This window comes from Lethenteron reissneri, chromosome 17 (assembly GCF_015708825.2).
Source record: "Lethenteron reissneri isolate LAM-NWPU_2019-01 chromosome 17, ASM1570882v1, whole genome shotgun sequence".
Classification (NCBI taxonomy): Eukaryota; Metazoa; Chordata; class Hyperoartia; order Petromyzontiformes; family Petromyzontidae; genus Lethenteron; species Lethenteron reissneri.
The window spans coordinates 7763675-7783416 of NC_083795.1; the positions used below are offsets into that span (position 1 = coordinate 7763675).

General features: G+C 45.1%; 1 protein-coding gene across 6 annotated transcripts in view; it reads right to left on the reverse strand.

Moving 5' to 3' along the window:
• Positions 1–4986: 4986 nt before the first annotated feature.
• LOC133343422 (RING finger protein 122-like) overlaps positions 4987–19742 on the reverse strand; it is a 70786-nt gene continuing 56030 nt past the window's right edge. For 5 of the 6 annotated variants that reach the window (XM_061553011.1, XM_061553005.1, XM_061553009.1 and 2 more), the window contains 2 exons: positions 11880–11962; positions 4987–10096 (listed from right to left, as the gene is read on the reverse strand). In XM_061553011.1, the coding sequence (XP_061408995.1) occupies positions 9982–10096; positions 11880–11962 (198 nt within the window). In that variant the 3' untranslated portion in view covers positions 4987–9981. The remainder of the gene's footprint in view (positions 10097–11879; positions 11963–19742) is intronic. The other variant, XM_061553007.1, reaches the window with a different exon arrangement.

A 19742-nucleotide genomic window follows, 5' to 3' on the forward strand; every position in this document is an offset into this window, starting at 1 on the left:
TACAAGACAAATGAATATTTCAAAGTTAAAAAAACTTCGGGGTCAATAAATTGGGGGTCACAAGACATCTGGACCACCATGTACGTGAATTTGCATGAATAGTGTGCACGTGTTCCACATGGAACACGTGACGCCGATAGCGGAAATTACGTAGCGCGTCACGTGGGATGTTTAACAATCATCAGGCGCGTGCGGCGTGAAACGAGTAAATTTCTATTTGAATGGGGGGTGAATTGGTAAGCGCGGAAAGACGGAGCGTGGTGAGTTGCGACGACTCGGGTCCGTAAACCCTGGCTGCTGCAGGTTTCACACGCCTTGCAAACGGCTCATTGCTCCGATACAACACCTGCGCATTTGTGCCACCAGCAAAACAATAAGTAAATTATTGTGTAGCGAAAGGTGGCTGCTCTCACACGCCTCCATTGTTGTATTACCAACAAAAATTACAATCGTGATTGCCAATACGTGCAGCATGAGGCAACAACATCTATAGAAGATTAATGACATTTTGCATTCACTTTCCGAACAGGATGGAGGAATTATGAAGCACGCCTCTCATTGCTAAGTTTCCCTGTGTAATGAGCGACTCTGAATGCATAAGTCATGACAACTCCACTGCTGGATGAAGGCTTTACCACAATGTCACCATCCCTCTCGATGCCATGATACAATCCATTTTGTTCCTACACATGAGGTCATCTTGTAGCTCCACCGATACCTCCTTTGTCTGGCATTCTGCCTCTTCGTCTTGTCAATTTGCCCTGCCCAAGTCTACTTAGTTTTTTGTTTTTAAACATACTGCAACGATTTACCAAAGTGTCCAGTGAGTGCTTTTCTCGACATATATTGTCAACATCATTTTAAACCATAGCCTGCCAGCAGTATTTTTACTCTCTTGCCAGAGACCAATCTTCAAAGGAAAATCTGCATTCAAATTTCTCCAAAAACATAGCTTTGAATATCGATATGTTGAACTTCTTTCGCACGAAATGTAGCCAACCGTTCGAATCGCAAGTATGCGGTTTAAATAGTTTAAAATCGACAGCAGACTAATTAAATCCGTTGGGTGTGCAAATATGTCCAGGTACATCATCAACAAAAGTCGAGACACGAAAGAAAAACAAGCTGTTTATTAATATTTTCATATTTATTTGTATTTATGTCATGTACATTTTAGTCTGTAACAATAATCGATTGCATTTGTATCAAATACCATAATAGGGCTTGTAGTGCCTGGGAAACGTCCTACGCACTACAAAGCAATCTAGTTTATGGGCACACACACAGAACGATTAGGTGGGTTATGTACAAATGTATGAACTCCGAGCACTTTGAATAGTCGGCACTAACTCTACAACAGTACAACTGTTTATCCTAGATACAAGCCGATGGGAATGCACGTGTAATAATCATCATTCAAGCTACAGGAAGTGCTAGAATTGTATTTATGACCACACACAGGGCAGCAATAATGTTAAAGGTAACACATTAAAAGCAAACTTTGTCTTAAACTTTACGTTGCAACTCTGATTCCAAAGAACACAGGATGAGATGTTACTATCCTTTGTGCAAGCACTTCCAAGAGTTCATGAACAGTGAGCCTGGTGAAATTTGGGGAGCGCATCGTCAGTAGTGACCCTTTGGTTCCTAGGGTGTTTCGGCCTTTCATACTATACACCCTCCCCAAAGGCGGCCAGCGACAGGGTGATCAATCCTACGCTTGCGTCCCATTCCCAATTAGTCATAGGAGTTGCCTTGTTGTTGGTAGCCAACATCCCATGGGACTATGCATGGCAGGGGCGTCCTCCTCCCTGAGTCAAGCATTGTTGACTGCATACCTCCTGGCCCTCTCACTTTGGGGCCCAGCTGGGGTCTTTGGGGCCCAGCTGAAAATGAAATTCCATAACGATTTAAATGAAGAGAGCTTTTTACAGAATTTTTATATTTCCCAACACTCCTTTTCAAATGCATCCGATTCTAAACAATGCAATTCTCCTGCTATCCTTCAAACTCAAAACGGGACGAAGTACATTGCATTGCCGATTTAATTTTCACCCGATAAATATCACAGCCCCTTTGAGAAAATGTTAAGCGTTCCCTTTTAAAAATGTACAATGTGTTTAAAAAATTGCTATTTAAATGAAAAGTGCCAAAAAAAACCAAGCATAGCCCTATCGTCATCGAGTTCTGAAAGTAATATTTGAACAGTTAACACGCAGGAGCATTGCTAATGTATGCCTTATGCATGAATAATTGCCTATTTCGCAAGTGTATCCTGGATTCATAACATGTGGTTAATTTCAACGTTGATGTTCGCAATAGCAACACGCAAAAGAAACGCAGCATCGGATTACATTGAAAGTACGTTACAGAAAAGCTGGAAATAAAACGAGATCTGGTGGTTTCATTCAACTATGCGCATTCATGTCAAGAAAACGCCATAATACATATAGCATAGTCGACAACACACTACCAACAGAAACAATGTGGACTAGCAGTGGTATGACATTAACATTTGAGTTGTCGGAGTATAGGTGGTAGAAGTGACCACTTTATAGAACGCAGCCTCTCTCTGAAAAGGTAACCAATGCACCGAAAACCCAACATCTCAAGCAAAAGCAGGATTAAGCAAGACTTTCCAGTTGTCCTAGATGGTAGAGGAAGCTGTCACTAACCAACTCTGCCCCATACGTGTGCCAACTAGCCTGAGCAATACTGCAGCTGAAAACGTCCACACGCATGTCTGCAGTAGAGCATAGTACAAGGGGTGAAAACAGACGACACTATCACACTACAAGGTTAACATGCCCCATGAAAGAGTTTCTCGAAGCAAAATGTCACCGGCTGGAGGCTGGCATCTCGCATCAGAATACACGTTCTCATATATCGGTATATTGCTACGTTTAACTATATATATCGGCCTAAAATATGTTCACGCAGCTGTAAAGGCAACGGCAATACGGATAGGTTTGGAACATTAACAAAATAATGTACAAGGTACTACACCAGTTCTTCAGTTCTTCCAAATTTGAGCTTAAACGCCCTCTGTTGGAAAGTTACATTATAGTAGGTGCTGCATTACATGTCTTCGAGGTGAATTTTGGCCACATCCTTGAATTCACGCTGAAGTCAATACACATTTGAATGTTTTTTTTTCATTCACAACAATGCTAAATGAGTTTTGTTTAGGGTAGTCGGTATTTGCTTAAATTAAGATGATGAGTGACTTAATAGTATTTTCACACAAAAAAGTAAATGTAACATTGAATTTGCCGTTTTGAAAATATGTTTAAGCATCTCAACAAATACGCGTTATCTTGTTCAAGGGGGTTCGTTTCTTAGAATGTGTTTTTTTTACTTTTGACGAACATCTTTAGACCAATTTAAAGCTTTCGTGACTGTAGGGATTCATCTTCTTGGTTCTTTCGGTAAAGTCACGTAGAAGGGAAGTAACAAAATAATAAAAATAAAACATAATAAAATAATTCTCACGACGTTTCGGCTGCTTGCGTTGTGGCCGAAACGTCGTGAGAATTATTTTATTGTTTTTTTATTAGTTTATTATTATTTTATTACTTCCCTTCTACGTGACTTTACCGAAAGAACCAAGAAGATCTTTAGACCACCAACACAATCAACCAATGGTAGTGTCCCGAGTTGATTCCCACTCTGGCTAACATTATCAGTGTCGAGCGATATCTGAATCGGTACCGGGATTCCCCCTTCACGAACCTGCACCGAGCGAAATAGTGAAGTATGGACAAACAAATCCCAAAAATAACATGGCGTGGGGCGTCATCCATGCAGCAGGGGGATTAACAAAATGATGAAAATTACTATCACTGAGGAAAATAAAGAACGCCTGTGCAGCTTCTCTTGATTGTTCAAGCTCGGTGTGTGGCAAATGTAGCTGTAAATACAGTGGTTGTTGTTTACAATTGTGTTTTCAGACCACCCTAATTTTATAAAGGATATTTGTGTAAAATGGGGGTGCAATCTTGACTTAAAGCTTTCGTGACTGCAGGAATTCATATTTTTGGGGTATTTCAGTAAAGTCGCGTAGATAGGTTCAAAGAAAAGAACAGAAAACTACGACGTTTCGATCGCAACACAAGCGGTCGTCATCAGTAAAAGGGGGTTAGCTTCTAAAGGCAAACTGTTTATAAAGGTTTAAAATGGGCATATAGCCCAAATGTCAACAGCATTGGCGGGACAGCAAATATTAATGATGGGCAGCGACCGCGATTGGCGGTGGGTTTCCACCAATTAAAGGGCTGCCAGGTAACAATTAGCATGTTAATGTAACATCGGTGAGCGGCCTCCACGGCGAGCGAGCTGAGGTGGCTATGCTAATGTGAGAGATTAGCATGTTAAAGTAAGATCACAGAGCCACGCCACCTCGAGGTGGCGTGTGAGAAATTTCACCTGTTAATGTAAAATCGGAGAGCCGAAAATAACAACTACGTTAACAGGTTACATTTCTCGCGCTTAATATTGGCACCTTCGCGCGCCGTACCTCGACGTGGCGTGGCTCTGCGATCCCTCATTAACATGCTAATCTCTCACATTAGCATAGCCACCTCCGCGCGCTCGCCGTGGAGGCCGCTCACCGATCTCACATTAACATGCTAATTATTACCTGGCAGCCCTTTCATTGGTGGAAACCCACCGCCAATCGCGGTTGCTGCCCATCACTTACATTAACATTAGCTGCCCCACCCATGCTGCTGACATTTATAAACAGTTTGCCTTTAGGAGCTAAGCCCCTTTTCCTGATGACGACTGCTTGTGTTGCGATGGAAACGTCGTAGTTTTTTTGTTATTTTTTGTTATTTTCTTTGATCCTATCTACGTGACTTTACCGAAAGACCCAAGAATATGAATTCCTGCAGTCACGAAAGCTTGAAGTCAATCGAAACGTCGTAGTTTTTTGTTATTTTCTTTGAACCTATCTACGTGACTTTACCGAAAGTCCCAAAGAATATGGGGGTGCAATATTGTTTCATTAATGTCTGTGAATCACCGGTCACTCGTATTTTTGGACGATATTTTTTTTCCTTTTAATCTTTATTTTGCACATTTCAAAAACAAAATTAATACAATCTAAAGCACAAACCCAAAAAAACAATTGGCCATCATTCTGGTATGAATGCAATAACTTAAAATACAACTTAAGATGTAGGTTTTCGCAGCCAATATTAAGATCGTAATTATTTTCTCGGTTAAGCCACATCATCATGACAAAATGTGTCATGAAACTCTCCACCATCTTCACTTCCTGGTTTCTCATTATTGACACCTGGGAATGTTTCCCTGATGTTTGGTGCAATTTCCAAACAAAATGGTGTGCCTATCACCACATTTCGTTATGAAAATTGCTCTACAACTTGCCGGTGAGTTGAAACAATTGGTGCAAATATTTGGTCGGATCATTACGTGGCCAGACCCAAAAATGAATTACTAATGTTCAAACGCACAAGCAGCAGCAGCAGCTAGATTTGAATTCACTACATATTTTGTGAGTTAAATTAATGCTGCATCAAACAATAGCAGTTATAAGAACATCACCTTATTAGTTGACATTAACACGGTGTTCTTGAACAAAAAAATAGTGCATTTCGACAAAAGCTGTGTAATACGTGTAATTATCATGATTAAATAAACTCTCAACTTTCTAACACCAACACAAATTCACTAAATAAAATTAAAACTACAAAAAAGAAAATGTATTTCATCAATGGTATATAATCTGTATAAGTGTTATTGTTTAAGGGGAAAATCATATCACTTAAATAAATCATTGGCATTTTATTAAATAATATTCAAAGCACAAATAAAAAAACCCTTGCAGAAAACACTCAAAACTAATGGTTCCAACCTTGTGCATATGTTGTACAGCACGGCTATTTTATTTCCTTTAATTGCAATTCACCTTTGACACTTTGAATAAAATGAGACCAGCATTTGTTCTCTTTAAAGCTACCCGTGGCTGCGAGATCATTCATATCTGCAAACGTCACTGAATTGATTTATTCAATTGAAGCAAACAGCCATTTCTGTACCATTTTAATCTCCATCCCAATGTGCCACCCGGTCTCATTTGGCAGACCGCAGCCAGCAGCAGCTGAGTCCCCAGTCAACCGTCATTCAGTGCGAGGTCACTCCTTCTCTTTTGCTGCCCTCATGGTCTGGAACTCTCTTTGCTCCAAGCCATCCATGCTGTCCACTCTCTACCTCTGTTCACATGAATACTCAATACCTTCATTTATAACTCCACCTATGACCGTCCGTCTCTTACACTCTATAACATAAATATGCCCAGTGTTCTGTACAGTATCATGAGATGTGGTTGCATGTAGACGCTATATAAAGCCAGATTGAGTTGTAATGAATCACAATGTAGGCCATGCTCTTTGTATAAGCCACCTCACATAACCAATGTGCTCAGACAGAATAGAGGACAACCCAAGGTAGGGCAATTTATCAGAAGTGGATAAGGAATGAATGCTCATTAATGGTCAAAAGAGTCAGTATTAGCAGGCAATCATATAATGGTGTTTAGCCTCTCAACGTGAACCTGCCTTTATTTACAAAACTTTACGCTTTTGTTCTGGTAAGTCCTAAATGGTGTTAAATAAGTGCATGGTTACTATTTAATAACTCAAATTAAGTGGTTGAAACACTGTGGGATTGTCCTTTCCTTACAGCCAACACCGATAAAATAAAAAAGATTACCCTTTGTAAGTGCATTGCATTAATGTAATGGGGAAATAATACATATACAACGTACAAAAAAGTACTTATATTTAATTACAAAAAAGAAGTGCTTTTTGGAGATAACTACTACTACACGCATTTGTCATCATAATGTAAATGTACGTGTTATTTGAATCACCTGAAAATATGATTATCAAATACATTGTTATTATTATCAAGCAATTATGTGTTTTGTACGCGAGATTAACCAATTTCAAACAGCTGAACTAAAGCAAAGAACTGAGACAGGGTAAACTGTCAACTCTTGATCAATTTGGGTCCCGAGTACATTGCTTCTATGTCCAGTAGAAAGTGTGCAGTTTCTAGGCTGAGTCAGACAGCAATTTCTTTCCATGGCAACCCATCATGGTAAAACGAATTCTGCTTTACAAAGCTGGGCCCTGACTCACTCCATGTTTGCTAATATCAGTGGCAAGTGAAATCTGCACTGGTTCTCGGGCCAGCTCTTCACCAATCCACACTGACCAGCGTGGCAAAGGACGGTCAAACAAGCGCCTTGACTGACGCAGTGTAGGGGATGTCTTTGTCCAGCAGTGAATTGACAACAGCCTGCAAATTTATTTTGTAATCCTCCGAAACACAACATGATGAGTTGGTACACAATAATTTTAAACAAAACAAGTCTTCCTAACCATCGCACTCCAGCTTGCAGAAAGGGAAAGCGATGAAGCTGGAGCAGCTGAGCTCATTGGGCCTCATTTCCATTTGCTTGCTTAAACAACACTGCTGGAAAGCCAATGAGTCAATCGGGCAATAGATTAAAACATATACAGTACACATGTTGTATCATTAATGTTAGGAGATCTAGAAAGGAGATTTGATTCAACATGCTTTTACTCCTTTCACATCGACCATGGGAATCCAGGCCATTATTCAGCAGGGTTGTGCCCGGTTTTCATTGGTCATGGAAACAAAGTACATCGGCCCACCACAACAATTCTGGTCACACCACCATGAAGTCCCAAATCCAAACAGTTGACCAGAGGTGAAGTATGGCAAATTAATAAAAGTAAAATATCGCTTAAACTGCTAACCACTTGCAATCCTTCCATGAGCCACTAGTTGTCCACAGGCCGCAATCCATATGAAGATTGCACCACTGCCATCAGTGGCATCGTCAAAAATACACGCACAAAATAAGAAAAAGCCTCATGTCATTATGCAGGCAGCCATGTTTAAATGGCGTGACTCAAGAATTCGGCTAAATGCAATAAGACGAACCTAAAGAAACGAGGATGCTTTCGTATGATTCCGCTTGCGTTCTTCGTGCAATGGTGAACATATCCTACATTTCTGGATGCTGTGAAAGACACTGCCTTGTTTATATAGTATTGTTACACAAGTGCCAAACACAAGAAACTTCAACAATGACCTTTCAGCATTTTAACCAACAGACGGCTGTCCATTGTGATGTATTTACTCGGCTTGCCTAGTGGTAAACATCAGCCCAATATTTTGAATGAGCGATTTGCTCTATATAAATGTATATGTGGGTTAGGCATGGATGTTAAATAAACAAACAAAAATTATAAGAAAAGTGCTTTTAAAAATATCTTAATACTAATTATTAACATGCATTTTAGTGTTAATATTTTATACAAAATACAAAAAAAACTATGTACAGTTTAAAAAGATTGTTTACAGTTCGGTTATTATCTGGGACAAAATACAAGCTGGAAACTTACCAGCCAATACGTCAGCTATGGGGTAACAATGGTTGAATTCATTTAAGTCGGCCCATTACGGCAAGCGAGCCACCAATCACACCTAAGTGGTAAGTAACTTCAACAACATAGGCACTACCTCGCCAACTAGTTTAACCGCTCTTCAAAGTTATAACAAGAGAGAATACACTTCAACATGGGATACATTTTTGGAAATTAACTAGTATGAATATAATGAACAAGTCTCCCTTCTCACAGTGAGCTTCAATGAAGGTAACATTGGCATTTTACCGGGTTAGCATTGTAATAAGGTATATTTGTGGCAGAATTATGTATTCCCTGCTCTTCGTGTTGCACTTCAACAAGTACAATAATTTCCACACCACCCATAGGTTTCCCTCCAAATACTCATCATGTGCAATTGGCCAAACATCCAAATGCAGCATCTGCCTGGTACAGAGTTTTGAGACTCGGTGAGGATTTCTTGGATAATAATGATGATAATAATTATTTAAACTTTTAATGTGTCGCACATAATCCATTCACTCTGGAAGAGAAAGAATCAGAGGTTCACGAGAAACCACAGGCAAGTGGGGTAGGCAACCAGGCAGTAAGCCGGAGCCAACACATGTCTCAGCTCTGTGGTCCTCGACATATTACCAAGTTTTCAGCTAATTAATGAGTGTTTTCAAGTGGGAAGCGCTTGGAGAAAACCCACAGAAAATGTATCATCATTATTATTATAGATACACACCATAACAGAGCTGGATTAAGGTTTCCTGGGGTCCTAGACTCAAGATGATGAGGGCTCCAGCTGCGCCGGGCAAAGGTGGTGCTGTAAGTGGCGTTATGCTTCCTGAAGGGTCTGTATCCCAGTGGCAGACCAAATATTTTGGCTGTAATAGTCGTTCATGAAAGGAAGCGGGGCGTTCTGTTGCATGTGCATGAACTATAACACTGCTTGGCAGTTAAGCAGTGTACGCATTTGCATCACTGCTAACATGACAACATCGCTGGCTTCCATATTGCGGTAGAATTTAAATTAAGGAGATTAGTAAGCTCGCAAAAAAGGCCAAAAGCAGGTGGCATTGTTCTTACAATTCCATCAAATTCACAATAAAATGTGCATCAACTAAATCCCTGCAGTTTACACAGAACCATAGTGGACCCGTTGGGAAAATCATAATAGGGACCTTGGTCTCAGACCACGTGGCCTGCACCTTAATCCAGCACTGAATACATCACCATAGGAAACCATGAGCCAATTATTCAGTGACTAACACATGCCTTGCTCTCTCGCTTCGTCACTGCCCCCCTCATCTCCAGTCCCTCAGGGGCACAGGCAGGACTGGATTAAAGCGCAGGCCGTAAAGGCTCGAGCTCAGTTTTCCCCGGTTTAAAGGGGGCCCCCACTGAAAGTAAATGGGTCCCCTCAGGCACACGCCCCCACCCCTGATTTCGGCCAGGTCCCTGGCCTCACGAGCGATGTGCCCGTTGCCCCAGACGACGTTGACGCGGCACGGGATGTAGGGCGGCGACACTAGATGAGCTCCTCGGCCTGCGCCAGGCTCACGGGCGTCTGCTCCACGTGCTGGGCCACTGGCTTGTTGCACATGGGGCAGGCGTTCCTGATCTCCAGCCACTTTACCAGACACCTGCGGGAACGCGTCAAACAGCCAGCGGCATTATTTCAGACCAGCGTCGGCAATAGGGTTGCCACCTGCAGAGGTACAAAATGCAGGGAGAAAACACGAGAAGAAGGATATCTCACAACACCGGATGGGGGCAGACATAAATGTAACTGCGTTGTCTTTAACGGACTAGTATTATGTCAATGACAAAAACTTGGAAAGAGATTTCAGAGGGCAGCAACTACCTCAAAAGAAGATGATCCTGGGAAAGCCGAGACAGGTGACTACCCTGACACAGCAACGGGTTTTGAAGTTCTTCTACGAGGTAAGCTGTGCCATCATCATTTGGGCTGTTATTGTTCACGTGTCAGCTGTTGTGAACGAGGGCAGCAGTGGCAAGTTTTACGGGTTTCAAATAAGTGGTAAAATGTATTCAGATTTTTTTTCAAAAAGGTTTTTTTCTAGTCAAGATATGCATAAAAAAAGATAATAAGCCAATATATCCAAATTATTAAATCCATCAATTTCAATGTTTTTTATTACCTTAGCACATTAAGTTGTTTTTTTTATAAATAGATTTAGTTATAAACATCAAAACTATGTTTACTAACAAACTTCTTAATGAGACCATGATAATTATCTCCCAACTGATAGGAAGCTTGCACGGCACGTCAATTAAAACTGCTGCGCTACTGCACAGCAGTGGTTTGAATATCTCACATTGCCCTGGTACTCGCCAACAAAATATGTTCATGATTACACATCTCGGTCATGCTTGACTGCTTCACCAGTGCAGACAAATACTGCATTACACGGAAGCAGGCAGACACAATGTTTTCCAAGCTGAAACTGTGCAGGAAAGGAAAATTAATCTCTTTAAGTTCTCAAACCCAATTATCTTGCCAATAATTATCACTCAAAAAATTATAAAGATGGTGAGGGGTGTTAATTGCCAATAGGACAAAGGGACGGTTTGCTTCTTGACTTAAAGCTTTCGTGACTGCAGGAATTCATATTCTTGGGAATTTCGGTAAAGTCACGTAGATAGGATCAAAGAAAATAACAAAAAATAACAAAAAAACGACGTTTCGATCGCAACACAAGCGTTCGTCATCAGGAAGAAAAAAGAAGTGGAATGAAAAAAAAGAGGGGATGACGAACGCTTGTGTTGCGATCGAAACGTCGTAGTTTTTTTGTAGTTTTTGTTAATTTCTTTGAACCTATCTACCTGACTTTACCGAAAGGCCCAATAATATGGGCGTTTGCTTGTTGTTGGTAAAAAAAAAGAAAATCCACTCCATTATTAATATGCATTTTTTGCCAAAGGGAATCCACTTGTGTTTATATAACTTGTAAGGTGTTAAATCTTCTGATGGCAAGTCCTTAACAATGAGATGTAACCATGGCCCAAGATGAAAAACAATTTTAAAAAATTCAGCGTGCTATTTCACCATGGCAGCATCCCAACACTGTGCCAAGGCTTCATTTCCACCTGGTCTGTCCAAATTCGGCAACCCAGAAGATGTACTCACCTGCCACCCCAAATCCAGCTTACCCCTCGCTCTGGCTGTGGACACTAGTCACGTGACATCTACTCCAGCGTATCGGGAGATATTCAGTGAGAGACATTAATCCCAGGGCCGTGCCGAACCAGCTCATAGCACGTGTAGATTAGCCAAGTCACTCTGACCCTCTGGCACGTGTGCTAGACATATAGAGGAGGATGTGGAAGGAGTGCTTTTTGGACATTGCACTTATCAAAGAAGACAGAGTGAAAAGTTGCGATAGGCCACCGAGAACGACTTACTTTCTGTGGAAGGCATGCTTGCAAGGGCACACAGCAAGCTCGTCCTTTTCTCGGAAGTCTTCCAAGCACACAGCGCACGTCTGCTGCAGTGGACAGTAAAATAGTACCGCCATTGAGAAACACTCGAAACAGAAACCACTGTGGCGCTGCAAAATTGAGCACACGATATCCTCGCCGTAAACAAGCTGTGCGTCACGTACCGTCGGGGTCACGCCCTGGCGAAACGGGCGCCTAATTTAATTCCGAGAGTGAATGGAACAAACAGGAATTCCAGCTCGACTTGCACGCAACCCACCAATTTCAAAATGAACTTTGCAACATCGGATGTAACACGAACAGAGGAAGTCGGGTCTCAATTTTCCCCCGCTGTTTTTGTTCCCCTGTTCAAAGTTCATATTTGTAAACACGAGAACGTTTTCTTCTCAACGGAAATATGGCTGCAATATTTCAGTGTCACTGCAGTGAACTAGTCACACGAGTTTAACCGCTGTGGGAGCGAGTGAGCTGTGGGCAAATGCTTCCCGTGCAATGTTGTTTTTGCTACCCGGCTTAATTAGGTCGGCTGTAGCTCGCGAATAGAGGCCAACACGTGCGATGGTGATAATTGGCTATCACATGCGCAGCGTATGCATTTGCTCCTGCAGCCACAGAAAAAGGCTTTAAAATAAATCGACTGCGATGATTTAATTGGGAAACACAATTCAAAAAAAGACAAAAGGCCTCACTGTAAAAGACAGAAATAGAAAGGCTCGTCCTATCGTGGGATTTCAGAGCAATACAATAACAGAAATCATCGCCGCCTGACATTGTATAATTTTCATTATTCGTAAATGTTACTGCGTTTCACATCAATTTTGCCACAATTATTTCCCTTCACAACCAAACCCTTCCTAACAGTGGATAATCATAGTCTTAGCAATTATCTACCACGCCTCGAACACAAATCACATGGAAACAGTTCCACGTATTTCTGTATGCATTATTGCATTTCCAGACAATTACATTGCTTGGTACAAAGGCCTGTTTGGCAGTATGAATGATGAAATGGTCTGCAAATCTGAATTGCAGTGTGTCATTAGCAGGAAAGGGCCACATCTGTCCCCTGAGAGTTTCTATCCTTCACCAGAGAATGAAATTACTAATATGATTACATTACATATCCTGTATATTTTGTACAAGGTATACGCTAGTCATTGCTACAATAAATGCCATTACTGAGCTTCGATTGCTACTTGGCACGTAACAATCCACCACACTTTGCGAATCCAAGAATGATACCGTGTCACAACCTGATTAAAGAATTGATATATATTCCTCTTATTGTGGCAATTGTAGCGCCTCTAATGGCTGCCCATTGCCAAATAAACTAAATATACTGGGCATAACATATTCAGATCAAAGTTAAATCAAACCATCCGTACAAAATTTGATGTGTGCATCGCTAGCCTACGAATCGATTTTAATCGTTACAGGCCTAATTGTTACTGCCAGTGGTAGCACGAGGCAAAAACAAACCAAGTAAATGCTCAGGGGCCCAAGCGGCTCAAGGGGCCCCAGATTCATGAAAAACCATGGGGGGCACCAAATATCAGCTCAAATGAAAATCCAAATGCACGTGAGAAACAAAATTAGCTCAAAAGCGAAATAACCTCTCTCATCTCTATTGTCTCCTCTTTTCTCTCATCTCACCCTACCTCACTACGTAACTCTCTCTTGTCTACTTCTGGTGAGGGTCCCCAATGGGCCAGCACCACCAGTGGCTACTGCTGTCAATTGGGAAACTCAAAGTGGCTGTGGGGATAGCTCCATGTGTGAACATCTTGTGTTCTAAGCACTGGGGGTGAAACACTGCGCACCAGGTACTAGACTAACTTCACGATTAAGGCGACCAAACTATCCGGGGGTACTGAGCCATTGGCGGTAAATAGATATTTTATCCCAGTTTAAAATGTCCTGGCCTGGGTGCTTGCCAACATCGTCCACTACCTACTCAGTGGGCGGAGTTGACAGAGGAGTGGCCGGCCCTATGAGCATAAGGCGTGTGGAGGGGGCTAGTGATTGAGTGGGCTTAGCGATTTATGAAGCGGGCAGGGCTGACGGAGGGGCCACCAGGGTGGTCACCTTGTGTGCCAGTTGTGGGCACCAGGAATCTGCTCGCTTTATTTAGGCTGGGGGTTTAACCGAAGAAAGTCCGACATAAGCTCAACACAAAATCTTCACTGAAATACATAATCAGGAATCAAACTAAGGTCTGTATCGATTGCAGCAGAGTGCACTGACCTGAACACTATCATTTACACATGTACTAAGCTATTTAAAAGCTTAGGCGAGCAGGAACACTGTAAAACATTGTCAGAGTGAACAATCTTCTCATCAGAACATTGATAAATCAGACTACTTTTATCCTAGGGAGATAGTAGGTGAGGATCAAAGGTTAGGGTGTTAGATTATTAAATCATCATTTGAGTGTTGCTTCTCAAATAAGAAAAGCTCGTCTCCACTGGCAACCCAGAGACAGTGGTGGAAATTCCACATCCCAGTCTATGCACAGCAGTGGGCATTCAAAATGTGTTAATTATCATTAAACAATAATAATTAGGCAACAGTTTCAGCTAGGTCCATAAAACTGAACACACACAAACTGGGTACTATCGTATGAATTATATCCATGTGTAACACCAGGTGCAGTGTTGGTGGTGCATGTCATATGGAGATTTCAGAGTCCGAGGTGTTTTCGCCATCATCTCCACTGTGATTTCTTTACATTTTTCGGTTTGTGAATGAAACGTAATGACTAGAATTCAAACAGTTCAAAATTTGGTTTTATCATCCACAGCACTCGACATTCTACAGGGTGTTCATAAAGAGTGAAAACTTCCCACTTCAATCCCAGCTGTCGGTGCCAACATTGCAGGGAGGTAACAGTAGCTAAAGGTTCATAGTCAAATTGGTAATATAGCTCAGAAAATTATATGGATTTAACAACGCACAAAGATGAGAATTGGTTTTCCCCTTTTTTTCTGGCAACAAAACAGGTGTTAAGATGTTAAAACACCAAAATGAAACCTTACAAGGAATCATGTCTGCATTAACCACACTACTTGTGGTCAGAATGCAAACAAAAAACATACTCTTATAATAAATGCATTGTCTTTGAAACCGATTGGTCCACACCAGAGACAGCTTACTTTGGAGCCTCGTCTCAAATGGTGTTGAACGAGAGGATGCCAAAAAGCGTCCTCTGACCACAAGTATTGTGGTTAATGCAGACATGATTCCTTGTATAATGCGGGCGTAAACGGCCCTCCGGAGGTGACGTCATGAGGGGAGGAGTTAGGTCACGTGGGGGGAGAGGGGTTAAGCTATAGAGGGAGGGGAACCGGAAGAGGATGGGGAGTGACGGGGGACCAGGAACGAGAGAGGCCACGAAGGGCGAACACGGAGGGTGGCGAGATCGCCACGAACACAAGGGAGAGAGGATCGGCACCGTTGGCCAGCGGTGACCGACCCGAAGCAGCGAGGAGGCTGCAGTCAGCAGCGGGGCTGCATACAGAGTCAGCAGCGGGTCTGCACACGGAGTAGCAGCCAAGAGGGTCTGCACATAGAGTAAGCAGCGAGGTTCTGCATAGAGAGTAAGCAGCGAGTCTGCAGGGAGAGGACGGAGGTTACAATAGAGAAAGGAGAGAGTCTGCGGGGAGAGGAAGGAGGCTACAATAGAGTAAGCAGCCGGGGGCTACAAATACAGTGTCTATAAGAGAGTGCCGTGTGGGAGAAGACAAGAACCCAATAAAGGACACGAAGTCAGAGAGAAGCGTCTGAGTCCTTTTATTACACTGGAGTCAGAAGTGAAACGGCATGGCGAAACAATTGAGGAAAAAGAATATTCCATCTCCAGCGTCGGCTTCATCTTCCGACGACGACGATCTTCCTCCTGCAGTCGGCTTGACTTCGGCAGAGGAAGAGATCCGTGAAGGTCCGGGTGTCGAGGAGGTTGCCGCGTCGTCGGACCCATCTGCTCCAAAGGACGCTGATTTAAGATGGACCCAGATGGCGGAGCAACTGGCAACTCTCAAAAACGTCATCACACAGTTGTGTGACCTTGTTACGCCAAGGGCGGCGTTGGAAGCTGATGGTGGTGATCGGCAGGAGCCCGGGTCGTCTTCGATGGCGCCGCCATCGGCCACGCGGCGCGAAGACGCCATCTTGGGCGTGGCGCACCACGGAAAGCGGGAAGCCGCCATTTTGGGACCGCCGCGACGGTCGTCCGCCATCTTGTCGACACCGCGTTGCGACGCCTTGTTGAATTTACCACCGGAGGAGTCAGCGGCGGAAGGAAGCAAGCCAAGGAGTCGCAGTCGTCACCTAACAACCGTCAAAGAATTCTCCATCGGGGGCGATTGGAGTGCGTTCGCCTGTAGATTTTTGGCGGCGGTACGTACAGCAAGGTGGACGGACGCTGAGGCACTGGAGGTGCTTCCGACTCTTCTTGACGATGAGTCCGTTCGTTTTTTTCGCTCCATAAAAACTGCGAAGAAGAAGACTCTGCGAGGGGTGTTCGACGAAATGGCGGACGCGTACGAGCCACCGGATGACGCCCATCGCCGATTCGTGCAACGGCAACGCGCACCTGAGGAGTCACCAGTGGCGTATAGGGGCGCCGTGTTGGAACTTGCTATGGCCGCTTACCCGGAGACGGAGCCTGACCTGCTGGAACCTCTCATCCTGGGGAAGATGTTGGAGTTGTCCCGAGATCTTGGCATTCCTATGCCGGCGTGCGGTCACGAAAAGCTCACGTCCCGGACCGCGGCCAAGTGTCTGGACGCCCAGTTTAATCTCCGCCGCTGGAAACAGGTCACGGCGTGGACGGGCGGTCCTGTCGTCGATGGGGGTGCCGTAGGGTGGGACCCTACAAAGGCCGTGTACGTGCCGGATGGGAGCGGGCAGAAGGAGTTGTCGGCTGCCTCTGCTCCGTGGCCGGCCCGAAGCGGGCCGGGGCCACGGGCTGCGCCGCCGGTGCGGCCGCGTCGGGACGGGGTGCCCGCTGCGCGCCGCTCCGACGTCGAGTGCTTCCGCTGTGGCCGTCGGGGCCATTATGCCAGGGACTGCTGGGCCCGTGTTCCGGGTCCGCCCCAGCAGGAGGCCTCGGCAGCGGACGCTCCAAAGAAAGATCCTCCAGCACAGGCAAGTCGGTGCGCACCAGACACCCGGCAAGGCCCGACACCTCACTCATCGCCGTTGTTGTGTGACGCGGATGTTGTTAAATACGGGAGGCCAGTATCTGCGCCTTGTCGCTCGATAACGCAGTGGCGTAAGCTGGCTCGGCGGGTTGTCGCGGCCGCTACCGGTTCGTCCACTGTACCTGGGTCGATCCAAGGGGTGGACGTACGTATTTTGGTGGATTCCGGTGCGTCCGCGACCATTATTTCGGATGTGATATTCCATCTTTTGAACATCCCACCGGGGGCCGTGAGGCCGGCTTACGCTTCCTGCATCGCTGCAAACGGGGGTAGTATGGGCATCGTGGGCCAGGTGGACGCTAACATTTCTATCGGGGGAGTCTCGGCCTCAGGCGTTGTGTTAATTTCGAGGTCCCTGGCGGTTCCTTGCCTGTTGGGTACTGATTTTTTGGCTAAGATGCCCATTCTAATTCGAATCAATGAAAATTGCATTGAACTACCGGGGGGCCGGAAATTGGCATTTGTACAGTCCGCCTGGGGGCGACCGGCTCCTGTTGCCCAGGTGCAGGCGTTATCGGAAGTTTCGGTTGATATTCCACCTGGCTCGCAGATGCTCATTCCCTTACGATATCGGAAGCCGGTTCCGGGTCGGCAGGGTGCTTTTGGGATTTTGCTGTCGCCATCCGCCGCTGTTACGGGCGGATTGGCGCTAGTGGGGGCGCAAACTATTGTCCGTCCAGATCAGCGGCCGTTTTTGCAGGTGCTAAATGCGAGTACTGAAAGCGTGTGTGTGCCGGCTGGTACCGTTGTGGCACATGCCACTACGGCGTTTACGGCTCAGAGTGATCTGCCGGACGGAGGGCTGGTGGGTGGTGTTTCACACGATGGAGGGGTGGATGATCGTTGGATCGCTGAATTATGTGGGGAAAATTCGGCCCTTTCCGCCGAGCAGCGTTGTGCGATTCATAAATTATTATCGAGTTATTCGGATTTGTTTAGCTCCGACGATTTGGACTTGGGACGCACCTCGCTGCTTTATCATCATATCGACACAGGGGACGCTGCCCCTATCCGCTTGAACTCGCGTCGGATGAGTCCGGCTGAGCGTGAGCATGTTCGAGGGGCAGTGGATGACATGTTGAAAGCGGATATTATATCTCCGTCTAATAGCCCGTGGGGCGCGCCTGTTGTGTTGGTTAAAAAGAAGGATGGTAAATTGCGATTTTGTGTGGATTTTCGGAAGTTGAATAAAGTGTCGGTGGCAGATGCGTATCCCCTGCCGCGTATGGACGATTCTCTCGACGCCTTGTCAGGGGCTAAGTTTTTTTCAACGCTAGATCTCTCTTCGGGCTTCTGGCAGCTCCCCCTTGACGAGCCCTCGCGAGAAAAGACTGCTTTCCGTACGCCGCAGGGGTTATTCCAATTTAACTGTCTTCCGATGGGGTTGAATGCGGCCCCTGCCACTTTTCAGAGGTTGATGGAGTTGGTATTAACGGGGTTGCAGTGGGAGACATGTCTGATTTATTTAGATGATATTATTGTCTTCAGCCGCACATTTGATGAGCATTTACTGCGGTTGGAGGCTGTATTCACCAGAATGCGTTCTGCTAATTTGAAATTCAAGCCAAAGAAATGTCACCTACTGCAACACTCCGTTCGATACTTGGGACATATTGTTAGTGCGGACGGGGTGGCCACGGATCCGGAGAAAACTGCGTGTGTCCGTGATTGGGCAACCCCGGCCACGGTGGGTGATGTGCGTCGGTTTTTGGGGTTCGCCTCGTATTATCGGAGGTTTGTTCCGAATTTTGCTACTATCGCGAGGCCTTTGCATCTCCTTACTGGGAAGGGACACAAATTTGCTTGGGGACCGCCGGAGGAGGCGGCGTTTCGGAGCCTGCGCGATTTACTGGCTACTGCACCGACGTTGGATTATCCGGATTTTGAACATCCTTTCATTCTGGATACTGATGCAAGTGACACTGGTATTGGGGCGGTGTTGTCCCAGTCGAAAGGTGGAGTTGAGCGCGTGGTGGCGTATGGGAGTCGGGTTTTGTCTCCCGCGGAAACCCGCTACTGCGTCACTCGCAGGGAACTTTTGGCCATTGTTTTTTTTCTCCGCCAATTTCGACCGTATCTGTACGGTCGGTCGTTTATTGTCCGCACGGACCATGCGGCCTTGCAGTATGCTCTTAAGATGGACCAGCCATCCGGACAATTGGCGAGGTGGCTGGACACGCTGCAAGAATTTTCCTTCCAAATTCACCATCGGAAGGGTGTGCGTCACGCTAATGCGGACGCACTTTCCAGGTTGCCGCAACAATCCCCTTGTGCGTGTGCGTCGGGGACGCATAGGTGTGGACCGATTCAGCTCCCCCCTCAGCCTGTCGCGCTGGCGGTGGATGTTCTTGAAACTCCGCCTACACCGGGACCGGTTGATGGGGGACCGGCTGATGGGATTTTGCGTCTCCCGCGGTCTGTGTGGATTCGGGAGCAAATGTTGGACGATTCCTTGGTGACGTTACGAAAACAAACGGAGAAGGCAAGTAAGGGGCTCGGTGCGGGGGGTGTACCGGAAACTGCTCTCAGAGATGGGTTGCTGATGTGGAGGGAAGGGATACAGGAACACTGGCGTCTCGTTGTACCTGCGTCATTGCGGTACGAATTGATTAGATCTCTGCATTGT